This window comes from Bos mutus, chromosome 28, assembly GCF_027580195.1.
Source record: "Bos mutus isolate GX-2022 chromosome 28, NWIPB_WYAK_1.1, whole genome shotgun sequence".
Taxonomy (NCBI): Eukaryota; Metazoa; Chordata; class Mammalia; order Artiodactyla; family Bovidae; genus Bos; species Bos mutus.
This window is the reverse complement of record NC_091644.1, coordinates 40,869,368-40,896,944: the sequence shown is the minus strand read 5'-3', so window position 1 is coordinate 40,896,944 and position 27,577 is coordinate 40,869,368. Positions and strand designations below refer to the sequence as shown.

The 27,577-nt window shown below is 45.9% G+C and overlaps 1 protein-coding gene across 4 annotated transcripts in view; it reads left to right on the top strand.

Annotated features, from left to right (window-relative positions):
* Window positions 1-27,577, top strand: part of DISC1 (DISC1 scaffold protein) — a 430,157-nt gene that overhangs the window by 308,915 nt on the left and 93,665 nt on the right. For 3 of the 4 annotated variants that reach the window (XM_070364536.1, XM_070364537.1, XM_070364538.1), the window contains exon 10: window positions 22,476-22,536. In XM_070364536.1, the coding sequence (XP_070220637.1) occupies window positions 22,476-22,536 (61 nt within the window). Of the gene's footprint in view, window positions 1-13,231; window positions 15,521-22,475; window positions 22,537-27,577 lie in introns of those variants that run through there. The other variant, XM_070364539.1, reaches the window with a different exon arrangement.

The following is a 27,577-nucleotide window of genomic DNA, read 5'->3' as shown; positions in this document are numbered from 1 at the left end:
CCACGTGCGATTATGCGGGGTGGTCCTTGTCCCTCTCCGGCCCCTTTGCCCACATCATGGAAAGCAGTGACAACATTGTAGTCTTTGTTTTAAGTGAGTCTCTTAAGGTTTTTATTGGTGGAAGGTAGATAGTAAAAAGAATTACATAATTAAAACAGCATAGGTGTGAAACTGGTGGGGCTCAGTTTATGAAAAGGTGGACAAACCTGTCTCAAAAAATTCAGCTGTCAAAATGGCAGCTGTCATAACAGAGGCCAAGGCCACTTAATGTCTCTGTTCTCAACACCTATAATTAAGAACAAGCCCAACAGGGATGTACATTCAGTATCTTGTAATATGCTATAATGGAAAAGAATGGGGGGATAAAAAAGGAATGTATGTATACACCTGAAAAGTGAAAGTGTTAGTCACTCAATCATGTCCGACTCTGTGACCCTGTGGACTATAGCCCACCAGGCTCCTCTGTCCATGGCATTCTCCAGGCAAGAATACTGGAGTGGGTTGCCATTCCCATCTCCAGGGGATCTTTCCAATCCAGGGATCAAACCCAGATCTCCTGCATTGCAGATGGATTCTTTACCATCTGAGCCACCAGGGAAGCCCCATATATATGTATAACTGAATCACTTTGTCGTACATCCGAAACTAATACAATATTGTAAATCAACTATACTTCAATAAATTTTAAAAAAGAAAATGTCCATAGGAGTTTCATCTACTCTAGTTCCTGACTTTTATTTTTTAATTTAAATTTATTTATTTGTAATTGGAGGATAAGTGCTTTACAATACTGTGTTGGTTTCTGTCATATATCAGCATGAGTTAGCCATAGGTATACATATGTCCCCTCCCTCCTACCTCCCACCCCGTATTTCCTGATTTTTAAACACAATAAATCTATTTTCATAACTTTAAAGCTTACTTCCTGTTTGGACTTCCTTGGTGGTCCAGTGGTTAAGACTTCGCCTTCCACTGCAAAGGGTATGGGTTCGATCCCTGGTCAGGGAGCTAAGATCTCACATGCTTCAGGGCCAAAAAACCAAGAGGTAAAACAGAAGCGATATTGTAACAAATTCAATACAGACTTTAAAAATGGCCCACATTAAAAAAAAATAAAAAAGAAAAATACCCCCAAATGAAAAACTAATTCCCTGCTAAAAATTTAATGGGATCTTGAGGTGATAACAGGGCCATCTGGTGTTGTCTGTAAAATAAAAAACTCAGCGGTGACTTCCTATTTTTTCTTTTTCATTGTGGTCAAAGGGTCACTATCCAACTCACATATTTATAACATGAGCCTGTGATAAGGAGAAACTGCTTGCTTATCTCTGGGTCCGATGATAGAAAGAGTATCAGAAAAAAGACACTGCAATCCCTCAACCACATGGAGACGCGTGAGGAAAATGACACTTTAATCTGTGGTGGAGCAGGTTCTGTCTTCCATTAAACCTGCAGCCCTACTTTATTACAGAGTGGAGCCAGTTACGGATGACTCACTGGGAAAGTGCATTTTATGATCTTGTCAGAAGAAATGGTTTCACTGGGATCATTTTAAGCCAATGATTTTATACCTACCTCCTCCTAAATATCTAGGACATTAACTTATTAACCATTCTAGAGTCAAAGCAAATGCATTTTAAATACCTAAAACAAATACCAGGAAACCATGGGGATTGGAGAATAGATTTTCTGTTGGCATTTAGTGTTTTCCCATACCAAGGGATCAATCTCAGCGGATTTCGTAAGAAAGGGCTCCATCCTCTCCCTGCCCCCTGCACACGGAGCCTTCATTTTGTTCCACAGGAGGGAGAGTGAGCATGTGGGATGGAAGTCAGCCTGATTCTTTCAAAACCAGGCTCATGTCTCTTTGATGAGGTCCTGGCGCCCAGCCTGTGTCCCCTCCGTGCAGCTCTGGGGGCCAATCCTGGGTGGGTTTGGGGGATGTGGCAGCCTAGGGAACAGCAGCCTGGTAGGAAGTGGTGTGGAAGAGGGATTTCTGAGTGTGTGAGTGTGTGTGTATGTGTGTGTGTGTGGGGGGGGGGAGTTGCAGATCACCTTCTATTGTAAACCCAGGTGATCCTTTCTAGCTTTCTTGTCAGTGTCTAACCCTGCTGACACTTGGAGACGTTTCACCTTTCATTTGCTTTTCTGTAGACCCTGCCCTTCTGGGGATCCTGCTACTTCTCTGATCACTCCATCTCTGTCATCTTTGCCAGCTCCTCCTTCTCTGCTCATCATTTTAAGGTTTTGTTCCTTTGGGGATTCTGTCCCCAGCCACTTTTTCTTGCCATGCTACATGGTTGGCACATTAGGTGAATAATGGCCCCCAAATAGCCATGCCCTGGTCCCCAGAATCTATGACTAGGTGATGTTACAAAAAGCTCTGCACATATAATTGAGGTTGAGGATCTTGAGGCGGGGAGAACGCCCTGGGTTATAAAGAGCACAATCTAATCATAAGAGCTTTTGAGAGCAGAGGACTTTCTAGGCTGGAAGCAGAGAAGAGATGAGGCAGGAGGAGGGTTGGAGAGATCTGAGGTGGGAAATGACATGGGGTTGCTGGCTTTGAAGCTGGAAGGAAGGAGCCCTGGGCCAAGGCATGTGGGCAGCTTCTAGAAGCTGAAACCCTACTCCCGGCTGGGTCCCTATTCTCCACCTTGTGAATTCCTACCCCTCATGACCACCTTTTATGGGTCAACTCCATTTGGATATCTTAAGGTCATGTCCAAGTCTACCTGTTAGAAAGTGAGCTCATTTTCTGTCCTCCCAAATCTTTCTTTTCTGGTGATGCCCATTGCCATCAGGCTTGCCTTTTCGTCTCATTTTGCTTCTCATGTAGTCTCACCTCTGCTGAGTGTTTGTTGAATTGTTACCATCTTAAGGTCTCTTCTGACCACCATATTTACAACGGCTGCCCTCAATACACATATGGTCCATTTTCACTCACAGCAGCTGGTATATCATACCTACTTCTTGGCTTCCGTCTCTCCCCACTTGGAATGTAAGCTGCATGTCTATTCTATTTTATTCATTCTATTTAAGCAATAACCCAGTAGTTCCCAAATAGCAAGTACTGCCTTAAACATTTTTATAAATACCCACTGATTTCTCATTCTTCTGTGATGCTTATAGCTTCTCTGATAGTGCCCAGTACAGAGTGGCTGCTAGGTGTGCAGTAGTTGAGTGAATAAATTCAGCCCAACACAAAATCCTGTCGGTTCTGTTTCCGTACTAGTTCTGATATCAACCTGCCTTTATTCACCCGCAGGCACTTTCTGGTTCCAGGCCTCCCTCATCACAGCAGCAGTGTTCCGCTGATCCGGCTGTGTCTCATCTCATCCCCTTACAATCCATTCTGTACGCTGCAGAGAAATTAATGGACTAGGAGACCAGGTCTGTGGTGCTTCCTGGTAGACCTTTGCATGCCCCTTCTTTTTAAAAATTTTATCTTTTGGCCACACTGTGCTGCATGTGGGATCTTAGTTCCCCGACCAGGGATTTGAACCTACGCCCCCTGCACTGGGAGCTTGGAGTCTTAACCACTGGACCCCCAAGGAAGTCCCTGAATGGCCTTCTTGCCATGCTTTCTCCATCTTTGTTTCTCACCCTCCCCTCCTTCCTTACACTTTAATCATCTGTGGTCTCAGCTTCCGGTTTCCCAAATATGTACTTTCTCTCCTTACTTCCAAGTCTTTGCACATGGCTTCTTGTTCCCTTCCCTCTTGCTACCTGCCTTGCTCCCTGCTCATCCCTCCTGTTTCTCCCTGGCTGTTCCCCTCCCCGTGACGCCTCTGTGGCCTCCATCCATCTCTACCACGGGAAGTGCCTACCTTCTCACCAGCTAGCCCATCCTGGCCTCTGCCAGCATGCTGTAAAAACCCCTTTACATGGGTGATATCCTCATGAGTTCACAAGGTTCTTGAGGCACTGGGCTGGTGAGCGGGGTCTCCTTCAGCACCTCGCACCCCAGCTGGCACCTAGCAGGGACTCAGAAAGTACCCGTGAGCCTGTGACTTGGCTTCTTGGGGCCAGGTGAGCGCAGGCCAGGCGCTCTCGCCAGCCAAAGGGCCACTTGTTCTGCCAGGATTGATTTACAAGCGCAATTATATGTGTAAATGCATTTTCTCTGTTCTGCCTTAGGACCCAATTTTTGAAAATTAGATTTTAAATGTCCCATCCTCCTCACTTGAATTTTCTGCTGCTAGACAGTCAGCGCATAATTTAAAATGAAAGGCATAGAAAATTGGACTCATTTAGTTTACTCTATTTGAAACCCATGTTAGGCTATTTTTAAATTCTCACGGATCCTGTGCTCGTCAGGGTGTGGGAGAGGGAGCAGAGACAGGGCACCGGAAGCTGCTGGAGGTGTTGCTGCACTCTGTTGTAATACCTTCGATTTTCACACTAGCGTTACCTCAAATACAATGTCCGGAGTCAAAGCCTGAAAATCAGAGTCAGCCTCAACACGTGCTGTACTTTTGTTCTCCACTGTGACAAGGGGCTGTGGCCAGCTTGCCCTCACTTCTTGGGGAGTGAGTACTGACCTTCTGTCTTCTGCTTACAAGCCCATGTGTCCCCCTGTCTATCCTGTGCCCCCTGCAGACAGAGGATGGGAGCAGATGAAGATGCGGGTGTTCGCAGGGGCTGCCAGCCACCCACTTACAAACAATGCTCTCATAGCCGTCTCTGTAAACAGATGGAGGTGGTTCTCCTCACCCACAGTCCTGAGCCCCTGCTCTCGGATTAGGAGTTGGTGCCAAACCTTCTGATTTCACATCAGTTTCTACCTGGAGGTGCTCTGCTCATCTGGGTGTGAGTTTGAGGCTTCTCGCAGGTGGGCGGAGCTGCGTGTTGACACTGAAGTTGACTGTGTAAGGCACCAGTGTCTCCTAAAGCTGGTAACACAACCAGCTTTCCAGGGATGCCGAACGCCCAGTGCCTGTGCTCATGACTAGGCTGTTTTCACCTGTGCTTTATAGAGCAGGAGTGGGGCTCAGCACCGAGGAGGCCAAGACCATGAAATCAGACACACTTTGTAACAGAGCAGCTACACAAGCTAACTAATGGACAGGCACTGAGAACCACTATGGGGGCTGGCCTCCTGAAACTTGAATTGTAATGGGAGGAGCAGAAAAGTAAAAGTAGCAAACAACATGCATGCTGAGTCGCCTCAGTTCTGTCTGACTTTTTGTGACCCCATGGACTGTATGTGGCCCACCAGGCTCCTCTGTCCGTGGGATCTTCCAGGCAAGAATACTGCAGTGGGTTGCCATGTTCTCCTCCAGGGGATCTCCCTGACCCAGGGATTGAACCCATGTCTCTTACATCTCCTGCATTGACAGATGAGTCAATCTGGGGAGCCCGTGTAAATGAACCCATAAATAAAATAATTACAGGATGCTCTAAAGACCTGCAGAGTCGACAGTCAGGGATCAGACAGTAAATAGCTGAGTGACAGACAGTCAGTGGCTCCAGGGGAAGTGCCCTCTAAGGAGGTGACATTGAAGCTGAAGCTTAAAGGATAAGAAAACCACCCCTGCAGGGGGTACAGGGAGGAGCCTGCCAGGCACGGATGGGGAAGAACCCGGTGTGTCAGTGAGGCCAGACGTGGGTAGAGGGGACGGGTGGACGAGATGCGGAAGGGGAGACCTGCAGGCATCGTGGAGGGTCTGGGTATTGTTCCAAGGTCAAAGGGAAACCAGTGCAGGGTGTTAAGCAGTTTTTTTGTGGGCTCTCTCTCCAATGAGAAGGACCCGTGTGAGGAGGGGGAGTCGGGGCCCAGCCAAATGGCCTGGAGGAAGGAGAACTCGTGGTCGCCATCTGAGCTCTGCACCCAGCCGTCTCCGCCTCTCAGCTCTGCTGCTGGGAGGAAATGGAAAATGCAGTAGCCAGATGTGACGAACCTTGGTTCAGGGTGTCGTGTTGGGGGCCACAGAAGCCCAGCCAGGGTGGGCATTCCCAGCCCCCAGCTCACTACCCCTGTGCTGAGCCCCCAACACTGCCTTCCTGATTCCCGGATGCTGCCTCCAGGAAGGTACCAGCTGGATGTCTCATAACACGTTCTTGCTGGGCTCTGATAGATCAAGGATTATGTTCCCTGTCGGCTGTCTTGATAAGGCTGTAATCTACCTCTTTCACAATGTCGTGTTCCTAGCTGATAAGGCCTGTCTCTTTCTTCCCCCTTGTCCATTATAGAATTAACTGCAAATGTTGGTGAGAGCAGGCTCATCACTAATACACACGGGGCTGGGGGCAGAGACACGGCACGCGGCATGCAGACTGTAGATCTGGATATTTAAAGTTGTGAATCAGTCTAGTCAGTGGCTAAATACAGCATGTTCTATTGTCTTAAGCTGAGCTTTAAAGTGTAGGTTTTGTTATTACTCACATGTGGTGAGGCCAGTAGCTCAGATCAATGCCGTTGAAAAGAGAGTTTGTTACTCACGGCTCCCAAGAGGAGGGACAGTCAAGCTATGCAGAGTCCTAGGAGAAGCACCAGCATGGTCAGGAGGGGGCAGAGAGAGGGGGAACTTGGGCAAGGGGGCTTTACTGAGGTTTGTGGGGGAAGGAACAGGTGAGGCAGGGTCAGTAGAGCAGGACGGGCCAGTCTGAATCAATTCAAGGCTCTGGGGTGTAGGGGCTGTCCCTGGCTGTCTGGTAGCTGGCCCTGGGTGATCAGGGTTAGTACGGGGTGGAGAGAGCCTACAGAGGAAGTGGTTGGGTGCGGGCTGTGAGACGGTTGCTTTGCTGTGAAAGGCTTGCCCTCAGGTGAGGTATTTTCCCTCTCTAGGAACTGGCCAGCCCTGGGAAGGGAAGTTCCTCCAGGATCAAGAAGAACCAGACGTCAAAGCATCGTAAAATAAAGAAAGTAGAAAATGTGATTAATAGCCCTGACAAATATAACTCTTTAATGGCTAGGGGACCAGGTAGGAGAGATGTGGTTTTGATCCCTGGGTTGGAAAGATCCCCTGGAAGAAGGAAACGGCAACCTACTCTAGTATTCTTGCCTGGAAAATTCCATGAACAGAATAGCCTGGAGGGCTACAGTCCATGGGCTCGCAAAGAGGTGGACATGACTGAAGCACCCACACACGTAGACGTGGGAGGGGCAGACCTTCTAGGATCAGGAAGACCCCAACGGCAAAGCATCCTCAAGTAAAGAAAATAAAAAATATGATGAATGCCCTTGACAAATTTAACTCTTTAACGGGTGGGAGACCGGGATTTAGAATTCTTGGATCCCTTGTATTCTGTGCTGGAAAGTAGAGGGGAGGGAGAGAGCTGCCACAGCCCCTGGCCTCCCCATCCTTGCCTGTCTCTATCATCTGTCACCACAAGCACCTCCCATACGAGTGTTGGACAGCCAGCTTGCATGTCCTAGCTCTGGCCACTCCTCTGTGTGGCCTGAGGCCCCTTTCTGGAAGGAGAGGGGGTTTCCTCTGGACTCTGGGCATACTGTGGGCACAGGGCTTTCTTGTACTTGTCGTAATGCAATCTTGGATTCAAGAACTTTGGAGGATGAGTTGCTTCAGGGCAGAAGCAAGGGATTCCATCCAGGCTGTTTTCCTGTAAGATTTTATATTACAGGAATATAATATATATTATAGTATGTGATTTATTGGTATTATTATTATAATGCTCGGTCCCTCCACACCTGGCTTGCGTTTGTCCTGATGAAGCAGATATGCAAACGTTCATACTTTTCCCCTGTTAATTTTGTAAAACTATTTTATCACCCATGCATCGTCTGAGCGTTGAAGGAAGGGACAGGCATGTTTGTTTGGCGTTCGGCTTCTGACAAGATTTGGTCCATAAGCAAGAAGTGCCCAGCGGGTGTGGACTGGCTGTGGGGCCGCGTGATTTTGACCCACGGACCTGGATGTGGGCACCCTGTGTGTGTTCAGGGTGGAACCTCAGAGCCAACTGAAAACCCACTTCTTCTGTAAAAGGCTTGAGAAAATAAGGCCATGAAAAAACTGTAGTGTTTTTCCAAAGTGCATGTATTAATAGAAGATTTACCGGGATAATCATTGCATTCCACCATGATGTAGAGTTTCCATCTGGTCTTCTCAGGGGTGTCTTGTTGAGGTGTCTGATCTAGTGGGGAGAGGCGGGGTACTCTGAGCTGGGCCCTGGGGCTGAGTTGGCTTGCTCATGCCTGGGCGGTGAGTGACATGCACGGATTGGACAGGCACGCTCCTCGCCCAGAACCTCGTGTGGAACCAGACTCCAGGTTTCCCACTTGGGGTGTATTGCTGGTCCCTGTCTGGCCTTTATTTAGGAAGTAAAAAGCCAGTTCACTTGTGGACTTTGTCACAGCCTGTAACAGCTTCCCAGGTGGTGCTAGTGGTAAAGAACCCTCCTGCCAATGCAGGAGACGTAAGAGATGTGGGTTAGATCCCTGGGTGGGGAAGATCCCCTGGAAAAGTGCTTGGCGACCCACTCCAGTATTCTTACCTGGAGAATCCCATGGACAGAGGAGCCTGGTAGGCTACAGTCCATAGGGTTGCAAAGAGTCAGACACGACTGACCTAACACGTGCACACACACACACAGCCTGTAAGAGGTTGGGAACATCTGTGTGGCCCGCACGAAAGGCTGGGTTTGCACTGGCTAGCATCCAGAGCAGAGATGGGTGGGATGCCAATGGTCTGTGATGTGGGTGGCCTTGTGGATGGATTAGTGCCTAAGATCAGATCAGATCAGATCAGTCGCTCAGTCGTGTCCCACTCTTTGCGACCCCATGAATCGCAGCACACCAGGCCTCGCTGTCCATCACCAACTCCCAGAGTTCACTCAGGCTCACGTCCATTGAGTCAGTGATGCCATCCAGCCATCTCATCCTCTGTCGTCCCCATCTCCTCCTGCCCCCAATCCCTCCCAGCATCAGAGTCTCTGCCAATAAGTCAACTCTTCTCATGAGGTGGCCAAAGTACTGGAGTTTCAGCCTCAGCATCATTACTTCCAAAGAAATCCCAGGGCTGGTCTCCTTCAGAATGGACTGGTTGGATCTCCTTGCAGTCCAAGGGACTCTCAAGAGTCTTCTCCAACACCACAGTTCAAAAGCATCAATTCTTCCGCACTCAGCTTTCTTCACAGTCCAACTCTCACATCCATACACGACCAGAGGAAAAACCATAGCCTTGACTAGATGGACCTTTGTTGGCAAAGTAATGTCTCTGCTTTTGAATATGCTATCTAGGTTGGTCATAACTTTCCTTCCAAGGAGTAAACGTCTTTTAATTTCATGGCTGCAGTCACCATCTGTAGTGATTTTGGAGCCCCCAAAAATAAAGTCTGACACTGTTTCCACTGTTTCCCCATCTATTTCCCATGAACTGGTGGGACTGGATGCCATGATCTTCGTTTTCTGAATGTTGAGCTTTAAGCCAACTTTTTCACTCTCCACTTTCACTTTCATCAAGAGGCTTTTGAGTTCCTCTTCACTTTCTGCCATGAGGGTGGTGTCATCTGCATATCTGAAGTTATTGATATTTCTCCCGGCAATCTTGAGGGGCTTTGAAATCATCCCTTTATTTCATTCCTGTCACAACGCTGTGTCTTCTTCCATATGTTTTGCTTTGATTTAGAGATGGAAGTATGCCCCATGTTCACATCCTTCTCAGCTCCAGGTAGCCTGCATGGCCCCCTCTCTCCTTCTCAGGCTGGGCTGCATTTGTGTGTCCTCCACCCTCCAGTCAGGCTTCCTAGGTGGCAGTGCTAAAGAATCTGCCTGCCAATGCAGGAGACACAGGAGATGCAGATTTGATCCCTGGGTCGGGAAGATCCCCTGGAGGAGGGCGTGGCAACTCACTCCAGTATCCTTGCCGGGAGAATCCCATGGACAGAGAAGCTACAGTTCATGGGGTCGCAAAGGGTGGGACACGACTGAGCGACTAACACTTTCATTTCTTTTTTAATCTTCTATTAATACATGCACTTTGGAAAAACTCTAGTGTTTTTTCACTGCCTTATTTTCTCAAGCCTTTTACAGAAGAAGTGTGCTCTCAGCTGGCTCTGAGATTCCACCCCTAACACACACGCTCAGGGTGCACACGCCTAGGTCTGTGTCTCTACCCCACAAACGAGCACGCATGCGTGCATCACGCTCCAGTAATTCACTCTTCGAGGACCTCAGTTGCTCAGCATCCTGAGAATCTGTTCTGACTTCTCTTTTTATCAGGCTGTTGATTCCTTGATATTATTCACGTGTCTTCCTCGTGGTGGCTTCCCCTGCAACCAGCACAGCATTGCCCCCGGGGGGAGAGGCATGAGGTACTAGGCACCTTTTCTGAGCCCAGGACTGTACCGGGCTCTAAGGGTTCAAAGGACGTAGCATCCATGGCTCTAGCAGAGAGCTGGGCATGGCCAAAGTGACCTCAGTGTCTCTAGGATGGTTGTAAAGGACTGCAGGACCCCAGAGAGGAGGAGAGCATGTGGGAAGAGGGGCTGCAAGGCAAGAGAGCAAGGACGCCCTTGGTGGGCAGAGAGCAGAAACATTTGGGGAGGGTATTCCAGGCAAAGGGGACAGCAGGAGAGTCTATACTGGCCCAGATTGGTCCCCTGGAGGCGGCGAGGCAAGGGGTGGGGCCTCGGGAGCTGTGAGGACTCCCTCCCCCCTCTGCTGACCTCTGAGTGTCACTTGCACCCGCCTGCCGTGACTGAAGCCTGGCCGCGGTGGCTGCAGCCCTCATTCTTCAGCGTCAGCCAAGGGGGGCAAGGGCCTCTTCACTTAACACGGTTTGGAAACGCTGGGGTAGGAGCCTGATGGCCCCTCAGTGGAGGGCAGACTCTGCTGAGAGAGTGGTGGGGGCTAGGACCTGCTGGCAGGGGCTAGGTTGATGATGAAACTGATGAAGGTATTAGTGATGAAAGCGTTAGTCACTCAGCTGTGTCCGACTCTTTGAGACTCCATGGACTGTAGCCCACCAGGCTCCTCTGTCCATGGCATTCTCCAGGCAAGACTACTGGAGTGTGTTGCCATTTCCTCCTCCTGGGGGGTCTTCCTGACCCAGGGTCTCCTGCATTGCAGGTGGATTCTTTGCCATCTGAGCCACCAGGGAAGCTTGATGATTATTCAAGTTCAAAGAGAAAGGTGTGGTGCAGGGAGACCCTCTCCCCGAGGAGGTGGTCATGGGTGTGATATTCCATGGGGCTGTAAGCACAGGAGTTGATGTTAAAATCTTGCCCTCCCCCTCCCTATCACCACACTGCCAAAATCTGGGTGCAAGTTACTTCCCAAGACGGTGCAGTGGGATACCTCCAACACAGAGACACCGTGTAGCTGGGGATCTTATCAGCTTCACATGGGCCAGTCCTTGCCCTGGAGCATGTTCTGAGTTTTCCAGCCAGAATTCTGGGGTCTCTTTTCCAAGGGCTATAGCTCAGACAGACCCTCAGTCCTAGGATGCTTCTGTGGTCAAATAGAGAGAGTCCAGTTTCAAACCTTTAATAGATGTTAAGCCTCAGCTCTAAAGGGAAAAGTACATACTTTCTGTGAAATACAGAAGTCCTTCAGTGAAGTTCATAAATATGTTCTGTAATAAATGAGCAGCAGTATTGCGTATTTGAAAAAAACGTAGACTCTGGAATTAAGCCGAATGAATTATTTTTATTTATGTTTAAATGCATTTTCTTCAGGCTCAGTCTCCTTACCCTCATAAGGGATTTAGAGAGTTACTGTGAAAATTAAAGGCGGTAATGCACAAAGTGAAGCCCCACACCAGCATCTAGTGTGAGCTCGCTTTCCTTCGCTTAAGAAGATCAAGGTAATAGATTGGGAGTCTAGGATTAACATATACACACACTGCTGCTGCTGCTGCTGAGTCGCTTCAGTCGTGTCCGACTCTGTGTGACCCCATAGACGGCAGCCCACCAGGCTCCGCCATCCCTGCGATTCTCCAGGCAAGAACACTGGAGTGGATTGCCATTTCCTCCTCCAATGCATGAAAGTGAAAAGTGAAAGTGAAGTTGCTCAGTTGTGTCCGACTTTTCCTGACCCCATGGACTGCAGCCTACCAGGCTGCTCCATCCATGGGATTTTCTAGGCAAGAGTACTGGAGTGGGGTGCCATCACCTTCTCCGATAAACACACTACTATATATAAAATAGATAACCAACAAGGACCTACTGTATAACACAGGGAACTTGACTCAATATTCTGTAACCTAAATGGGAAAATAATCTGAGAAATAATATGTATATATAACTGAATCGGCTTCCCTGGTGGCTCAGCGGTAAAGAATCCGCCTACAATGCGGGAACCACAGGAGACATGGGTTTGATCCCTGGGTCAGGAAGATCCTCTGGAGGAGGGCACGGCATCCCACTCCAGTAGTTCTTGCCTGGAGAATCCCATGGACAGAGGAGCCTATCGGGCTATAGTTCATAAACTGAAGTGACTTAGCGCGCATAACTGAATCACTTTGCTGCATACCTGAAACGAATGCAATATTGTAAATCAACTATGTTCCAATATAAAATAAAAAAATAAAATCAAGAAGATCAAGTGTGGATTTGGGCTTAAAATTTTTTAACACTGTTTAAGAATATAGTGTTCCACTTTAAAAACAAAGTCCCCAGTTCTATTCCTTGTCCGCCTTTAGAAAAGAATGAAGAGAACTAAATCCTGTGGGCGTCGGTGGGGTGTGTGCCATGTTTGAGGGAAGAAAGGAGAAAGAATCAGACTTGAGGGTATAGTCTCAAGTGGAGAGTCCCAGGCAAAACTAGTAAATAGACTTTTTAAGCAACTTACACAATATTGTCAATGGATGCCCAGACCACAGCTCTTCCAAGGATACGCACTAGGAAGGAAGAAAGCAAACCCAAGCCCTTCTGTCAGCAGGGAGAGCTGGGGAGTCGGTGGGAGGGCTTGATTGTCAGGGGTATGTGAGTGGGGGTGGCTAAAGCGGGCAGAACTGACAGAGTTCGCATTTTTCTCTCTTGCTTTCCATACCGGGAGTGCTTGGTTTTCTTTTTGTCACTGAATAGTGCTGATTTATTAGGCCGTGTGCTTCAAGGGCATGGAGAGATTGCATGTAGGAGCAAGTCTGAACAGGGAAAGTGAGAATTACTGTATCAGATGATACCCAATTAACTGGTGACAAGCCCAGCAGGTGAAATTGGAACCGGGCTTTATCTGTTATGTAGAGTGAGTGCTTGCTGTATAGTTAACTGTTTTTAAACCTGGGGGAGCTTCCCTACTCATTCTCTCCCCTTTCCTCCTGCCCAGGATCCCTTCCCATCTAAGCAGTCACCGTTTCTACTGACATGAGTATCTGGACTGAGTCCCTGAGATGCGCTCTGGGTTCAAGGGTGACAGGGCTTCTCCTGGGGCATCACACAGCGTGGGACTGTGGAGGCGGAAGCATACACATCAACACAGCTCAGAGGAACTGCTTTTACTTTCTTCACGGACAACTGAATCACATTATGATGCTCCAGTTCTGAAAAGGCTTTCCTACCCTCTGCCTTTGAAGTTACCGTAATAGCTTGACTCATATCGCCCAAAGGAGAAAATCTGGATGAAGCAGTTAATCTTTACATCCACTGCTGGGAGTGGCCAAGACAGGTGATGGAGGCTCAGAACCTGTGCTTTCGGACCTTCGGACCTGCCTATCTCCTGTAGCCAGCTCGTGCGCTACACTGAGTGATCTACATGTAAGCTCAGGGAAGAGTGATTCAGAAATTATTGGGAAGATAAAGCGATGTGGCGTTAAATGCCTATATTCTAAAACACAAATCTTATTTTATGTGCACCTGATGCTTTGGATTATGCACGCCTCCTCCGGCTTCAGCCAGTGTGGAAAATCCTTTAAGATCTCTACTCAGTCGGTTCCACCCGAAGTCATGTTTACCCCTTCAGGCTGGGCTGAATCTCCTTCCACGGTGCTCCCAGAGTGACAGATGCTTTACCTTTCCATCATTGGACCGAATTTGTTGCTTTTATTAGCTATCTGTTTGTCTGTCTTTATCTCCAAACCTGGTTTTCTCTGGGCTGAGAGCAGTGCCACATTCAAGTCTGTAGCCGCAGTGGCTAATGCACAACCCGGCATGCAGTGGGCACTTCAGAAATGTTAGATGGATATAAGAATGAGAGTCAGACGGAACCCCAAAGAGAGGTCTGCTCTTTGTTAGCATCTGTTAATTTGGTGGGACCCGCATCTGATCACTTTTCTCCTCTCTGGAAATCTGGTATCAACATCAGAGAAAATTAACAACAGCACACTGAATGATGTCCTGCTGATGATAAGTGAGTCCATTGCTAAGTTAGTGATGGTGTTTCTTTAGTTCCAACCCTAGAGGATGTTCACATCAACAGAACTCAGAATAACTGCTTTTACTCTTCATGGATGACTGAATCATATTACGATGCTCTGGTTCTGAAAACTGATAGACCAGTCTGAAGTCTAGGAAGGATTATAGCCTATTTAACTTGGGATCTCTCTCTTGAGAGTTCTGTGTGAATGACCACCACATACAGTGATGGCAGGAAAATGCAGTAAAAAAAATCTATAGAGGCAAATAAAATCTTTTTGTAAAACCGCATGAATATGACATTGTGGGAGGAGTGACTCAACCTGAATATAAGACTTGGAAAATTAAGTAATCATTCATTAATCATTTTCTCATTGCAAACTACTTAGAGGGCTTCCCTTGTGGCTCATTTGGTAAAGAACCCATCTGCAATGGAGGTCCAGGTTCAAACCCCGGGTTGGGATGATCCCCTGGAGAAGATCCCCTGGACTACTCACTCCAGTATTCTTGCCTGAGAAATCCCATGGACAGAGGAACCTGGAGGGCTACAGTCCATGGGGTTGTAAAAGTTGGACATGATTTGGTGACTGCACCACCACGAACAATTACTTTGTCTATACTTCTTGGCCTATACTATACACACACACACACACACACACACACACACACACATATAATGTACACACATGCATATATATCACATATACATGTATATATGTGGTATGTATATATATATAAGACACACAATGGTAATGTATTTTATTCTGATATATTAGCAGTATTCTTCCCCACAGTTGATGTACAATTAGGTTTCCATCTTTTGATGGCTGTGTTTTGTAATTGCTAGTGCTCTTTGTAACTCTGACTTTTTACAGCAGTCTTTGGCCTGTCCTGAATTTAACATGTTTGAACACCGACTTCATTTTGTTGGCAGCCGAAATTTCACGTGCATTTATTCAGTGTGCATTTCCTTACTCCTATTGCGTTATTTAAAATTGAGTTTGTGATTTGTAACAGTGGGCTCTGGAACTGTCCTTCACTAGCTGTGTGACTTTGGTCCCTTTGTTTCTCTACGCCCAAAATGAGGATAATAATGGCTGCTGCTGCTGCTAAGTCACTTCAGTCCAACTGCACGTCCGTTTTTTCCTGTTGCTCCCTCCCTGGATTTTGGTTGATGCTACTTCACTACTTCATCTCCGTGTCTGGCTTAATTACCCAAGTAAACAGAAGTGCTTCCATTAGCTCATGCGCAAGAATGGCGCTTCAGGTGGTCAGAAGTTTCTCAGAATTCTGAAATTCTTCCTCTTTCACATCTTCCTTCTGGAAGATGTCACTAATGAGAGTTCATCTTATCTAAATTTGTCCTTGAATGATGATCTTTGAAATCTGATGATTTATTTTTGTAAAATGAGGTCCTACCTCACTTGTTACTTATTTTAGAAAACGTCAATAAAATGGGTAATGTTAGAGAAAATTTGTGATTGATGCTAAGCTGATGAGGTCCCTTTGCTTCCATTTTCAACTCTGAGGTTATATTGTACTCATCTCATGATGCTGTCCTTATTAACTGAGGTGGTGGGGCTGAAGCTCTTTGGAACCACTGCGTCATTCAGTCTCATGGCAGGTGTTACTCATTTCCCATGACAAATCCTCCTGTCCTTCTATTACACAAACAAAAGATCTAATACAATGAAACTCAGTTAGACCTTTTTCCACTTGACATTCTCCTATCTTATCCTGAAAAGGATATTGCTGGTAGCTTGGTAATTTTTTTCATTAGACTTGTAGGGATATTTTTGGATCATCAGTTATGATGAAGATTTACAGAAAATGTTGCTATGCCCTCCAGGGAGTTGTCAATGTTAGCATCTGACTCCACCTTGCTCCCTGGGCCCCTCAAGGCCATGTCTCTTTTATACTTAAACAGTGCCTAGGCTAGTGTATTGCATGAAGTAGGACCCAAATTCCATTCCTGTAACATTGATTTGTGTTTGTGTCATGCACTCTGATAAATGTTTTTGCAGATTTTCTGTGTTTAATGATCAATTGGTTCTTATTTAATTGGATTCATAAAACTATTTCATTCTGATATTTTGGCCTGATTCTGGATTTCAGATTCCCTTAGCATGTGGGGAGGAGGAAGTGTTCCTGTCTCTTCCCCATCAGGATGCCTGGTGACCCCTGGTCTCCTTTTTCTTTTGGTACTCAGCTTCCCTTGGTGCTGAAACCATTTACCTCAGGTTGGCACTTGAACCCATGTGGCAGGATTCAAACCCAGTCAAAACCCAGGGTCTTCTGAGATCACAGACCTGGTTTCAGAATCTAATGAAGCTCAGGTTCTTTATGTCTCATCACAGAAGAATTCAGTGAGACAAAGTGATAGTAAGACGTGGATTTATTCAGAGAAAAACACACTCCACAGACATTGTGCAGGCCGTTGCAGAGGGTGAGTGTGGTGATCCTGAAATGTGGTGTGGTTAGTCTTTAGGGGCTGGGTAATATCATAGGCTAATGAGTCGGAGGATTATCCCAACTATTTTGGGGAAGGGGTGGAGATTTCCAGGAACTGGGCCATTGCCCACTTTTTGGTCTTCTGATAGTACCTTGGAATTGTCCTGGTGCCTCTGGGTGTGTCGTTTAGCTTGCTGATTGAGGATGACTTGTCTGCCATTTTGGACCCATTTGATTCTAATTGGCTTATGTTGTGTGCTTGGGCTGTATCATTCTTTCAGAAGTGCCCTGCTCCCTTCCTTCCTGTTTCAGCATCATCTTTGGTTCTTGGGACCTTGTCTCACCACCATTACTGTTCTCCGTGTCCCTGCTCTAAGATGCTGGGGAAAGGAAGGAGGAAAAGGGAGAGTGAGAAGAAAAGACGAGCTCTGTTCCCAGTGTGTCTGCAGGCATCTTTTAGGAAGTTAAAAACCTAAACTCCCCATCTGCAATCTGGGCCTCTCTGGGAAGGTGATGACTCAACCCAGGAATGAGTGAGCAAGGCTGGCCTGGGTGATGAGTCCAGGATCCAGCAAAAGCAATCAACACAACATCCTCTGCAGATGGCAGCCTCTGGGCAAGTGGACAAGATGTTCCTGTGGGTCCAGCAGGTCACTAACTAGAGCTTCAAGTACTGAGATGACTCAAGTATTTACTGCCTGATTTCTTAACAAAATCATTTAAAAGGTGTACCTCTGGATTATTTTGAACTTGAGAATATGGCTTTCTTGTCCTCAAGGGAGGTGCTATGAATTTTTGTCCCTTGGATAAAAGGTGCTATCACAGTATAATCATAGTTATATGGAATCATCAAGGTTTTCTTAAGTTACTCTCACTCCCAGTGTGATGACATCTTTCCTCCTTGCTTCAGTTGCCAGGGTCTTCCAAGTGTCCATCTGTAGTTCAGACCTTCTCCAAGGCTCATATATCCAACTTCATACTTGACAGCCCGGCTGGATATCTAATAAACCTAAATTTATCATATTCAAAATTGAGCTCTTTTTTAAAGTTTTTCAATTGCTTTGATTTTTTTCCAGCTTTACTGAGGTGTAATTGACAACATGAGATATTTAAAGTGTACAATGTGGTGTCTGATATACATTGTGTAAGAATTTCCCCTCATTGAGTTAATTAACACATATGTTTAATTAACACATATGTTTAAACATAACCTCATATGTTTACCTTTTTTTTTCTTTGATGAGAACACTTAAGTTCTACTTTCTTAGCAAATTTCAATCCACAATTAACTCTTGCTTGTCTCCTCAGATTGGTTTCACCTGAGATCTTCCCATCTTGGTTGATGGTAACCCTGTTTTTATTTCAGGAGCTCAGGGCAAAAATCTTGTACTATAGTCATTCTTGATGTGTCGGTTTTTTACACATGCAAATCCAGTCCATCAAGAACTCCCATTGTCTCTAAAGTATACCTAAAATCTGCCCCTTAGCACCACCTCCTGCTGATGCCCTTGTCTCAGTTCCCATCAGCTGACCTCCCTGTGTCGCTCTGATTCTCTCACTTGCTGCCAGGATCTGTTCTTGGCACAGCAACCAGGAGCCAATTTATTGCCATTCTTTTGCAGTGCTTTGCCATTTCTCTCAGAAGACCCCAAATCCTGACATGCGCTTTCCAGTTACTAGAGCTATGGAACAAATTTTCCGCCAACTTAATGACTACCAACTATGTCTTACATGCGCAAATTCTGTGAGTGAGGACTTTAGACAGGGAGCAGTGGAGATGGCTTGTCTCTGTTGCATGAAGTCTGGGTGCTCCCTGAGACTGAAAGGCACAGATCATCTGGAAGCTCACTCATTCGCACATCTGGTGAGTGATGCAGGCTGTAGGCTGAGATCTTTGCCTGGCTTTCGGCCTAAACAACTCTGCATGGCTTCTCAGTGTGGCTTGGGCTTCCTCACAGCATGGTGGTTAGGTTCCTAGAAGGAGGAGAAACCCAGATTGGGCCCCTAACCTCAGAAGCTATATAGCACCCTTCCTGTTACACTCAACGGTGGGAACAGTCTTAGCCTGTTCCATTCAAGGGAAAGGAAATAGATTTTCCTGCTTAATGGAGAGTGGCCAAGCTCTAGAAGCATGTGGGGGGCCAGAAAGATCACTGTGGCCGTGTTTGGAAGTAGAGTCTGCCTCAGTAGCCTGTGATTGGACCTGGGCTCTTTCTCTGTCTGCATTGCTTTACCCTGGGGGACCTGCTGCTCAGGCCATGTGTGGCTGGGGCACTCAGGCAGACTCCTGCCTTGGCTGGCCCTCTGCAGCTTTGCCCTCCTCAGCTTGCCGGCTCATGTACTCCCCCCACCATCTTCATGCTTTTATTCGAATGTCAGCTGCTCAGCAGAGCCTACCCTTGTAGCCGCATTCTGATCTCCTTCTCTTGCTTTATAATACTGACCACTCCCTAGTCATCTATGGAATGTTATATACTTATTATTACCCTCTAGAATGAAAGACCCAGGCATCTTTACTGATCCTGTTCACTGGTTTATACTCAGGGCTTACATAACAGTGTGTGGCACATAAAGACATAAAAGATGTGAAACAGAGCGTTTCTGGTTGGAATATTCTGAATTTGTGGTACTTATTCCTAATAAACCAGTGAGATCTCTGCTCTGAGGAACCATATCAGCCACAACTGAATCCTCAGGTTGGCACACAATCTGACACATCGTAGAAACTGAAAACAAATGTTTAACTAATTTATTTGGAGAAAAATTTAGCACAACTTAACTTGTAGGTTTTCTTCTATTTCTTTGCACTGATCACTGAGGAAGGCTTTCTTATCTCTCCTTGCTATTCTTTGGAACTCTGCATTTAGATGGGTGTATCTTTCCCTTTCTCCTTTGCTTTTCTCTTCTCTTCTTTTCACAGCTATTTGTAAGGCCTCCTCAGACAGCCATTTATCAGTGCAAAGAAATAGAGGAAAATAATAGAAGGAAAGACTAAAGATATCTTCAAGAAAACTAGAGATATCAGGGAACATTTCATGCAGAGATGGGCTCAATAAGGACATAAATGATATTGACCTAACAGAAGCAGAAGATATTAAGAAGAGGTGGCAAGAATACACAGAAGAACTGTACAAAAAAGATCTTCACGACCCAGATAATCACAATGTTATGATCACTTGCCTAGAGCCAGACATCCTGGAATATGGAGTCAATTGGGCCTTAGGAAGCATCACTATGAACAAAGCTAGTGGAGGTGATGGAATTCCAGTTGAGCTATTTCAAATCCTAAAAGATGATGCTGTGAAAGTGCTGCACTCAGTATGCCAGCAAATTTGGAAAACTCAGCAGTGGCCACACAACTGGAAAAGGTCAGTTTTCATTCCAATCCCAAAGAAAGGCAATGCCAAAGAATGCTCAGACTACCACACAATTGCACTCATCTCACATGCTAGTAAAGTAATGCTCAAAATTCTCCAAGCCAGGCTTTAGCAATACGTGAACCGTGAACTTCCTGATGTTCAAGCTGGTTTTAGAAAAGGCAGAGGAACTAGAGATCAAATTGCCAACATCCACTGGATTATCAAAAAAGCAGAGAGAGTTCCAGAAAAACATCTATTTCTGCTTTATTGGCTATGCCAAAGCCTTTGTGTGGATCACCACAAACTGTGGGAAATCCTTAAACACATGGGAATACCAGACCACCTGACCTGCCTTTTGAGAAATCTGTATGCAGGTCAGGAAGCAACAGTTAGAACTGGACATGGAACAACAGACTGGTTCCAAATCGGGAAAGGAGTACGTCAAGACTGTATATTGTCACTCTGCTTATTTAACTTATATGCAGAATACATCATGAGAAACACTGGGCTGGATGAAGCACAAGCTGGAATCAAGATTGCCAGGAGAGATATCAATAACCTCAGATATGCAGATGAAACCACCCTTATGGCAGAAAGCAAAGGAGAACTAGAGAGCCTCTTGATGAAAATGAAAGAGGAGAGTAAAAAAGTTGGTGTAAAGCTCAACATTCAGAAAACTAAGATCATGGCATCCATTCCCATCATTTCATGGAAAATAGATGGGAAAACAGTGGAAACAATGATAGACTTTATTTTTGGGGGCTCCAAAATCACTGAAGATGGTGACTGCAGCCATTAAAATTAAAAGACACTCCTTGGAAGAAAAGTTATGACCAGCCTAGACAGCATATTAAAAAGCATATTACTTTGCCAACAAAGGTCCGTCTAGTCAAAGCTATGATTTTTCCAGCGGTCATGTATGGATATGAGAGTTGGACTATTCAGAAAGCTGAGCGCCGAAGAATTGATGCTTTTGAACTGTGGTGTTGGAGAAGACTCTTGAGAGTCCCCTGGACTGCAAGGAGATCCAACCAGTCCATCCTAAAGGAAATCAGTCCTGAATATTCATTGGAAGGACTGATGTTGAAGCTGAAACTATAATATTTTGGCCACCGGGTGTGAAGAACTGACTCATTGGAAAAGACCCTGATGATGGGAAAGATTGAAGGTGGGAGGAGAAGGGGATGACAGAGGATGGGATGGTTGGATGGCATCACTGACTCAATGGATGTGAATTTGAGTAAACTCTAGGAGTTGGTGATGGACAGGGAGGCCTGACGTGCTACAGTCCATGGGGTGGCAAAGAGTCAGAAATGACTGACCAACTGAACTGAACTGACTGAACTTGTAGGTTGGTGCAGCACAAGTCAATAAAATAAGAGGCCAACTTAAACAATATATATTTCACTCTGTGTGTTTCTGTTTTAGCTATTAGCTATTAACAACTAATGAACCAGAACTTTTGTTGTATTCCCATCTAAATATTTGCTTTCTTGATGAGGAATTTTAAGTTACTTTTTCCAGTTTCCAGTACAGCCCCTGTATCTCAGTCTATATCAGAACTTTCCCCCAATGTACCATATCTCCTTTACATTAGTAAAGTGCTTCTTTGGCCCATTGAGCTTTGTGTGGGTGATAGTTTCTCGGTGGTGTTTGACTCTTTGTGAACCCGTGGACTGTAGCCTACCAGGCTCCTCCGTCCATGAGATTTCCTAGACAAGAATACTGGAGTAGGTTGCCATTTCCTTCTCCAGGGGATCTTCCTCACCCAAGGATTAGAGCTGGGTCTCCTGCATTGCAGGCAGATTCTTTACTGTGTGAGCCACCAGGGAAGCTTTAAGAGTAATCTATTCCTTCAGCATTTGGTGTAATGAGGCACTGAGTTTATCTCTAGGAGAAGCTGACCTCACAGCTTGGGAGCTGAGCAGTTAATGCCAACTTATTGGCTGGATCGGATTTCTATTTGAGTTTTAATGAAAGGGTCTGTAATCTTCAGCTACCACTGGTGAAGTTATCTGATTCATTGCTGAGATGGGTTGTTCTTCTCGCTTTTATGCTCTTTCCCAAACTCTACACCAAGCTCTTAGCTACCAAGTGGGCAGTGGGAGGGGCACAGAGTACAATGGGATCCACGCCAGACATGTAAAGAGCTGCCTTTGAAAGCTGGTGGTGAAAGGCCCCACACCTTTTCTCCTGACTCCAGCTCCAGTAGCACCTGGAGGCCTCAGACCCTTTCCAACTCATCCCTCCAGACAGCCCCTCCAGTGGCTTCGGGTGTTTTCCAAACATAGGATGTTATCACTGGCACCTTGACTGTGATCCTTTGAGTTTTGGCTTTTAGTTGAGCAGTTCTGGGTTTTGTTCAGTCTTTGACTCCAGTTGCATTCATTTTGGATTTTTGTTTTGCAGAAACCAGTGTGAAGGTGAATACTATGAAGTACATGGAAATGCTTGAGGAGAAACTGCACAGGTAAGGATGGTAATTTCTTCATCGCAGACTCAATGGTACGTCTGGATTCTTCATTGTAACAAAATTTAGTGAAAGCAAGGAAAAAGGCTAGCCAATTCTGTCATAAATTAGCAAAGTAAAACACACACAAAAAGGAGTTCTTTGAACCCCATAACAGAAGAATCAGGTGTCATACAAACATCTCCCAGCACGTTTTTCTTTTTATAAAATGTAAGTAGATTAAGATGTTGAAAAGTGTCTGAGGGAGATCACAAGAGAGTTTTCATGTTTCAGAAGAAGAAGAAGAATCTTCCTTGGTATGTTCAATTCAGAATGTATGCCTTGGTCTGTCTTCCTGTTCTTTTAAATGTCTGAAGTGGGTGTTATGGATGTTGACCCGGCGTATATATGTTTTGGAACCATAGAAAAATGCACATCTTAGGTTCTGTTTTGAATCTTGAATCAAAACCAGCATGAAAATTCTTGTGCCTTTTTTTCTTAACCCAATTAGGCATTCAGATTTGAGAAACATTAGGGATGCTGCAGCATGTCAAGATGTTTCTGGATTTTATGGATGTGCACTCATGAAAATAAACCCCAGCCACCAGGCTCTGTTCCTAATTAAGGAAACATGTACAAAAATGTAATACGTGCTTTCTTCCCTGGGACTCATTTAGCTTTATGGAAAATGTTTTGCTACTATTTTGGAAATTGTTAAATAACTCTTTAAATAGCCTATGCCTTAAACCTTTGTCTGCCAGGGTAATGCCGTCGGCTAAAATACTGCTTCTCCCTTAAGATGTTAAGAGGAGCTGCCTTGCTGAGCTCCGCTCTGCAGGGTGAATTCTAATGCGTGGAAAGCAGGTTCTTCCAGCCCCAGAGGTGCGGAGGAACCACGACAAAGGTAGTCAGTAGTGTGTATGGGGTGAGAGAGCGTGCAGGTAGGAGGCATCCTCTGAGAAGAGGTCTCTCCTTCTTAGAAAGGAGGTGCTCCCCTGGCTCAGGTGTGCTGCCCTGGCTGGCACCTGCTCTCCCACATGTTCTGCTGGGGAAGGTTTCTGCACATCCCTTTTGATCTTAACTCTAGTTATCATGCTTTAGCCATAAACAACACACACACACCAAGTGTTCTGTTAGGTGACTGGACGGTAGGTTGGGGTTGTAAGATGTGGGTATGGGTAGAGGGTGCCCATTTATTGTTCTTTTATTGGAGGATAATTGCTTTACAATGTTGTGCTGGTTTCTGCCATACAACACCGTGAATCAGTCATAATTATACGTATTCCCACCTTCTTGAGTCTCCCTCCCCCCATACCACCCCCTTGGTCATCACAGAACGCCAACCTCACCTTCCTGTTCTTTAACAGTTTCCCACTAGTTATCTATTTTACACATGCTAGTATATGTCAGTTCCACTCTCTCAACATGCCCTGTCCTCTCCTTCCGCTACTGTATCCAACATCCATTCTCTGTATCTGCACCTCAATTCCTTTTCTGCAAATAGGTCCATCAGTACTGGTTTTCTGGATTCCATATGTATGTGTTAATATACTGTATTTGTTTTTCTGACTTACTTCATTCTCTGAAACAGGGTCTAGGTTCATCCACCTCACTACAACTGATTCAAATTCATTTCTTTTTATGACTGAGTAATATTGCATTATACATATGTAGCACATCTTCTTTATCCATTCATCTGTTGATGGATATCTGGGTTGCTTCCATGTCCTGGCTATTGTAAACAATACTGCAAAGCATGCCTTTAAAAATTGCAGCTCTATCACTTACCAGCTGCCTAACCTCAGGTAAGCACTCACCTACCTTCAGTTTCTTTATCTATAAAACTGATGGATGGGTGTGTGCATTTTATTGTTCACTGTATATAAAGAACTCTTATGGTCAACTGCCAACAAAGGTTCGTTCCTTTGCCTCCTGCTACTTTCAACCTTCCTTGCCCTAATTGTCAGACTGGCTGAACAGCCATGCACAGCATGCATCCTTTCCCCTCCAAGCCGGGCCCCTCTGCTGCGTATGCAGTCAGGGAACGGCCTTTCACCCAGCTGCTCGGGCCGTCCCACCTAACACCTGTGTGGAACCAGGACCTCCATTCACTACCCCTTCCCTCCTCTGCTCCTTGGAGTCAGTCAGTAGTCCTGCCCGTCAGCCCGTGTAGGATCCTCCTGCCTGCCTGCATTCACCACACTAGTGTGGATCTCCCTGAATGACACTCACAGCTACTTTTTACATTTTTTTCTGTGTCCAATGTTGCCCTTTCTACCCCATTCTCCGTCTGATCTTGAGGGAGCATCTTAAAATACAAATCTGGTCCTTATGTATCCCCATCCTCCTAAGGATAAAAGTTACATGTCCCACTGTGGCTTCTGCCATTCTTCCGTGGGAAGAACGGTGGGACGGCCTCTGTGGAGGTCGTTTAGTATCAGCCATCATCACTGGTCGCCAGCCTACTCCATGCCTGCTGATTCCCTTATATTCCTCAATGCCACTGTGGTGTTTTTCTAGAGAGAACGTAATTCAGAATGGAAAATGGTCAAGGGACATTGTTCAGGGAAGAATTCAGTTGAACCATGTGAAATTACTGATATTAGACCATTTTGACCTAGAAAATGACAATTTCTTATGGTTCAACCAAGTATCTAGTGATTTGGAATCATCTGCAATAGGTCAGATGCTACAGCCTGAGACTGGCCAGTCTGCTTCCCCATGACACACCAGCCCACGTGTGGACATGAGAACTCTCACCTCCTCCTTGGCATATGCTCCAGGGGGCTGTCTTATCTCCACCCTACCAGCCCTCCATCTGTATAAGCCTTGTTCATCCTTCATGTTTTAGACATCTTCTCTTTGAAGCCCTCCATAACTCCCCAGGACCAAGTCATATGCTTGCACTGAATTATTCTCATTTTCAAAGTGCTTAATGTCAGGTATGGAAGATTACATGTCTTGTTCTGAATGTATCCTCAGTGATTTGATAGGTTAGAACAGTTTAGAGTGGCAAACGATATTTGCTGAACGAATAATTGAATAGACGAATGAATGCTGCCAATCTGTAGACACCTCGGTGTCATATCTGTCACCTCTCCAGCCTTGTGAATGCATGAAAGACAGATGTTTGTGACTTGGGATCCGTCAGCCATCTCCAGGGACCAGGATGGTGGCTGGCCATCTTCCAGCCTACTTCCTGAGGGTTCTTTCCATGACTGTTTCAAGTTTGAGGAGGTCTGGCCCACATTTTTTTGAACTGTTGTGGTGGAAACACATGAAGAGACAGGAGAAAAGGCAGTGGGGTCTGTGATCTCTAAGCAGTGGACAAAGGAGCAGACAGAGGCTGGGAACTGGTGTGCCACCAGGGGCATGCTGGCGAATTACTGCTGCCTCAAAGCAGGAGGCCAGTCTGGGGGCCACAGAAGTGTGGTCATGGTTGGCCTCTCCCTCCCAACACAGAACCACCCTCCCTACCAGGCTTGATGAGTGATAGTTGCACAGTCCTGCTACAGTCAGTTCTTTCTAAGAGAATCAATGTTTTAAAGCACAAAAGCAGTTTTTAGCCCTTGCATTGGAGAAGGAAATGGCAACCCACTCCAGTGGTCTTGCCTGGAGAATCCCAGGGACGGGGAAGCCTGGTGGGCTGCCATCTATGGGGTCGCACAGAGTCGGACACAACTGAAGTGACTTAGCATAGCATAGCATGGTTTGCATCATGGTGGCTACTCAATTAATATTGCAAGATGTTGACAAAAGCAAGGTGATAGATGCTGATGAAAATCTTTGTTTTTTATTTGCAGTGTTTGTAGTGTCTCTTGAACTTACAGGGGTTTAGAAGGACAGTCGCTGATAAATGAATGAACTGCTCATTTCCCGTTAGAAAGTTGTTGAGGACACACTTTATCATCAGTGTCACCACGAGATTTGGATCTGGCCAGTCGTGATTTTAGGGCTTCCCTGGTGGCCCAGTTGGTAAAGAATCTGCCTGCAGTGCAGGAGACCTGGATTTGATCCCTGAGGCAGGAAGATTCCCTGGAGAAGGAAATGGCAACCCACTCCAGTATTCTTGCCTGGAGAATCCCATGAACAAAGGAGCCTGGCCGGCTACAGTCTATAGGGGTTGCAAGAGTTGGACATGACTTGGCGACTAAACTACCACAGTCATGATTTTGGAGACACACCTAAATGACAACAACATCTTTGGTGAGACCTGGTCACTCAGGTACTGAGACAAACTGGGGTGGGTTCAATGTCCTTCTCTCTATCAAGAAAGTCAAATGAATCAGAAATTAGGAAATAACTGACGCTGTCAGCAGCCCAAAGGGATCTCCTCACAGTACAGAACGAAGGCAATGGCACCCCACTCCAGTACTCTTGCCTGGAAAATCCCATGGATGGAGGAGCCTGGTGGGCTGCCATCCGTGGGGTCGCTAAGAGTCAGACACGACTGAGTGACTTCACTTTCACTTTTCACTTTCATGCATTGGAGAAGGAAACGGCAACCCACTCCAGTGTTCTTGCCTGGAGAATCCCAGGGACAGGGGAGCCTGATGGGCTGCCGTTTATGGGGTCGCATGGAGCCGGACACGACTGAAGTGACTTAGCAGCAGTAGCAGCAGCAGTATATAGTAAACGAATAATTTGCCTTTTGATAATCTGAGTTATATAAAAAAGGGAATTTCCCTCTAAATTTGAATGCTCATAAAAGCATTAAGATTTTTTAAAAACCTGATTTTTAAAACCGTGATTTTATTTGCTGTCAGTGTTAATGCTGCCAAATATTTGATGCACCTAAAATTATCTCAATTATGTTATTTCATATGCTCTGTCTATTCCATCAAGTATAGTTGTAAATAGGTCAATAGTAAAATCATTATTTGTAAATTACACCCATAAACTCTTTATTTCATGTAACATACATGAAACTAACATGCGTTCTCAGTCCTGTCCAACTCTTAGCGACCCCATGGACTGTAGCCTGCCAGGCTCCTCTGTCCATGGGATTTTTCAGGCAACAATATTGGAGTGGGTTGCCATTTCCTCCTCCAGGGATACATAC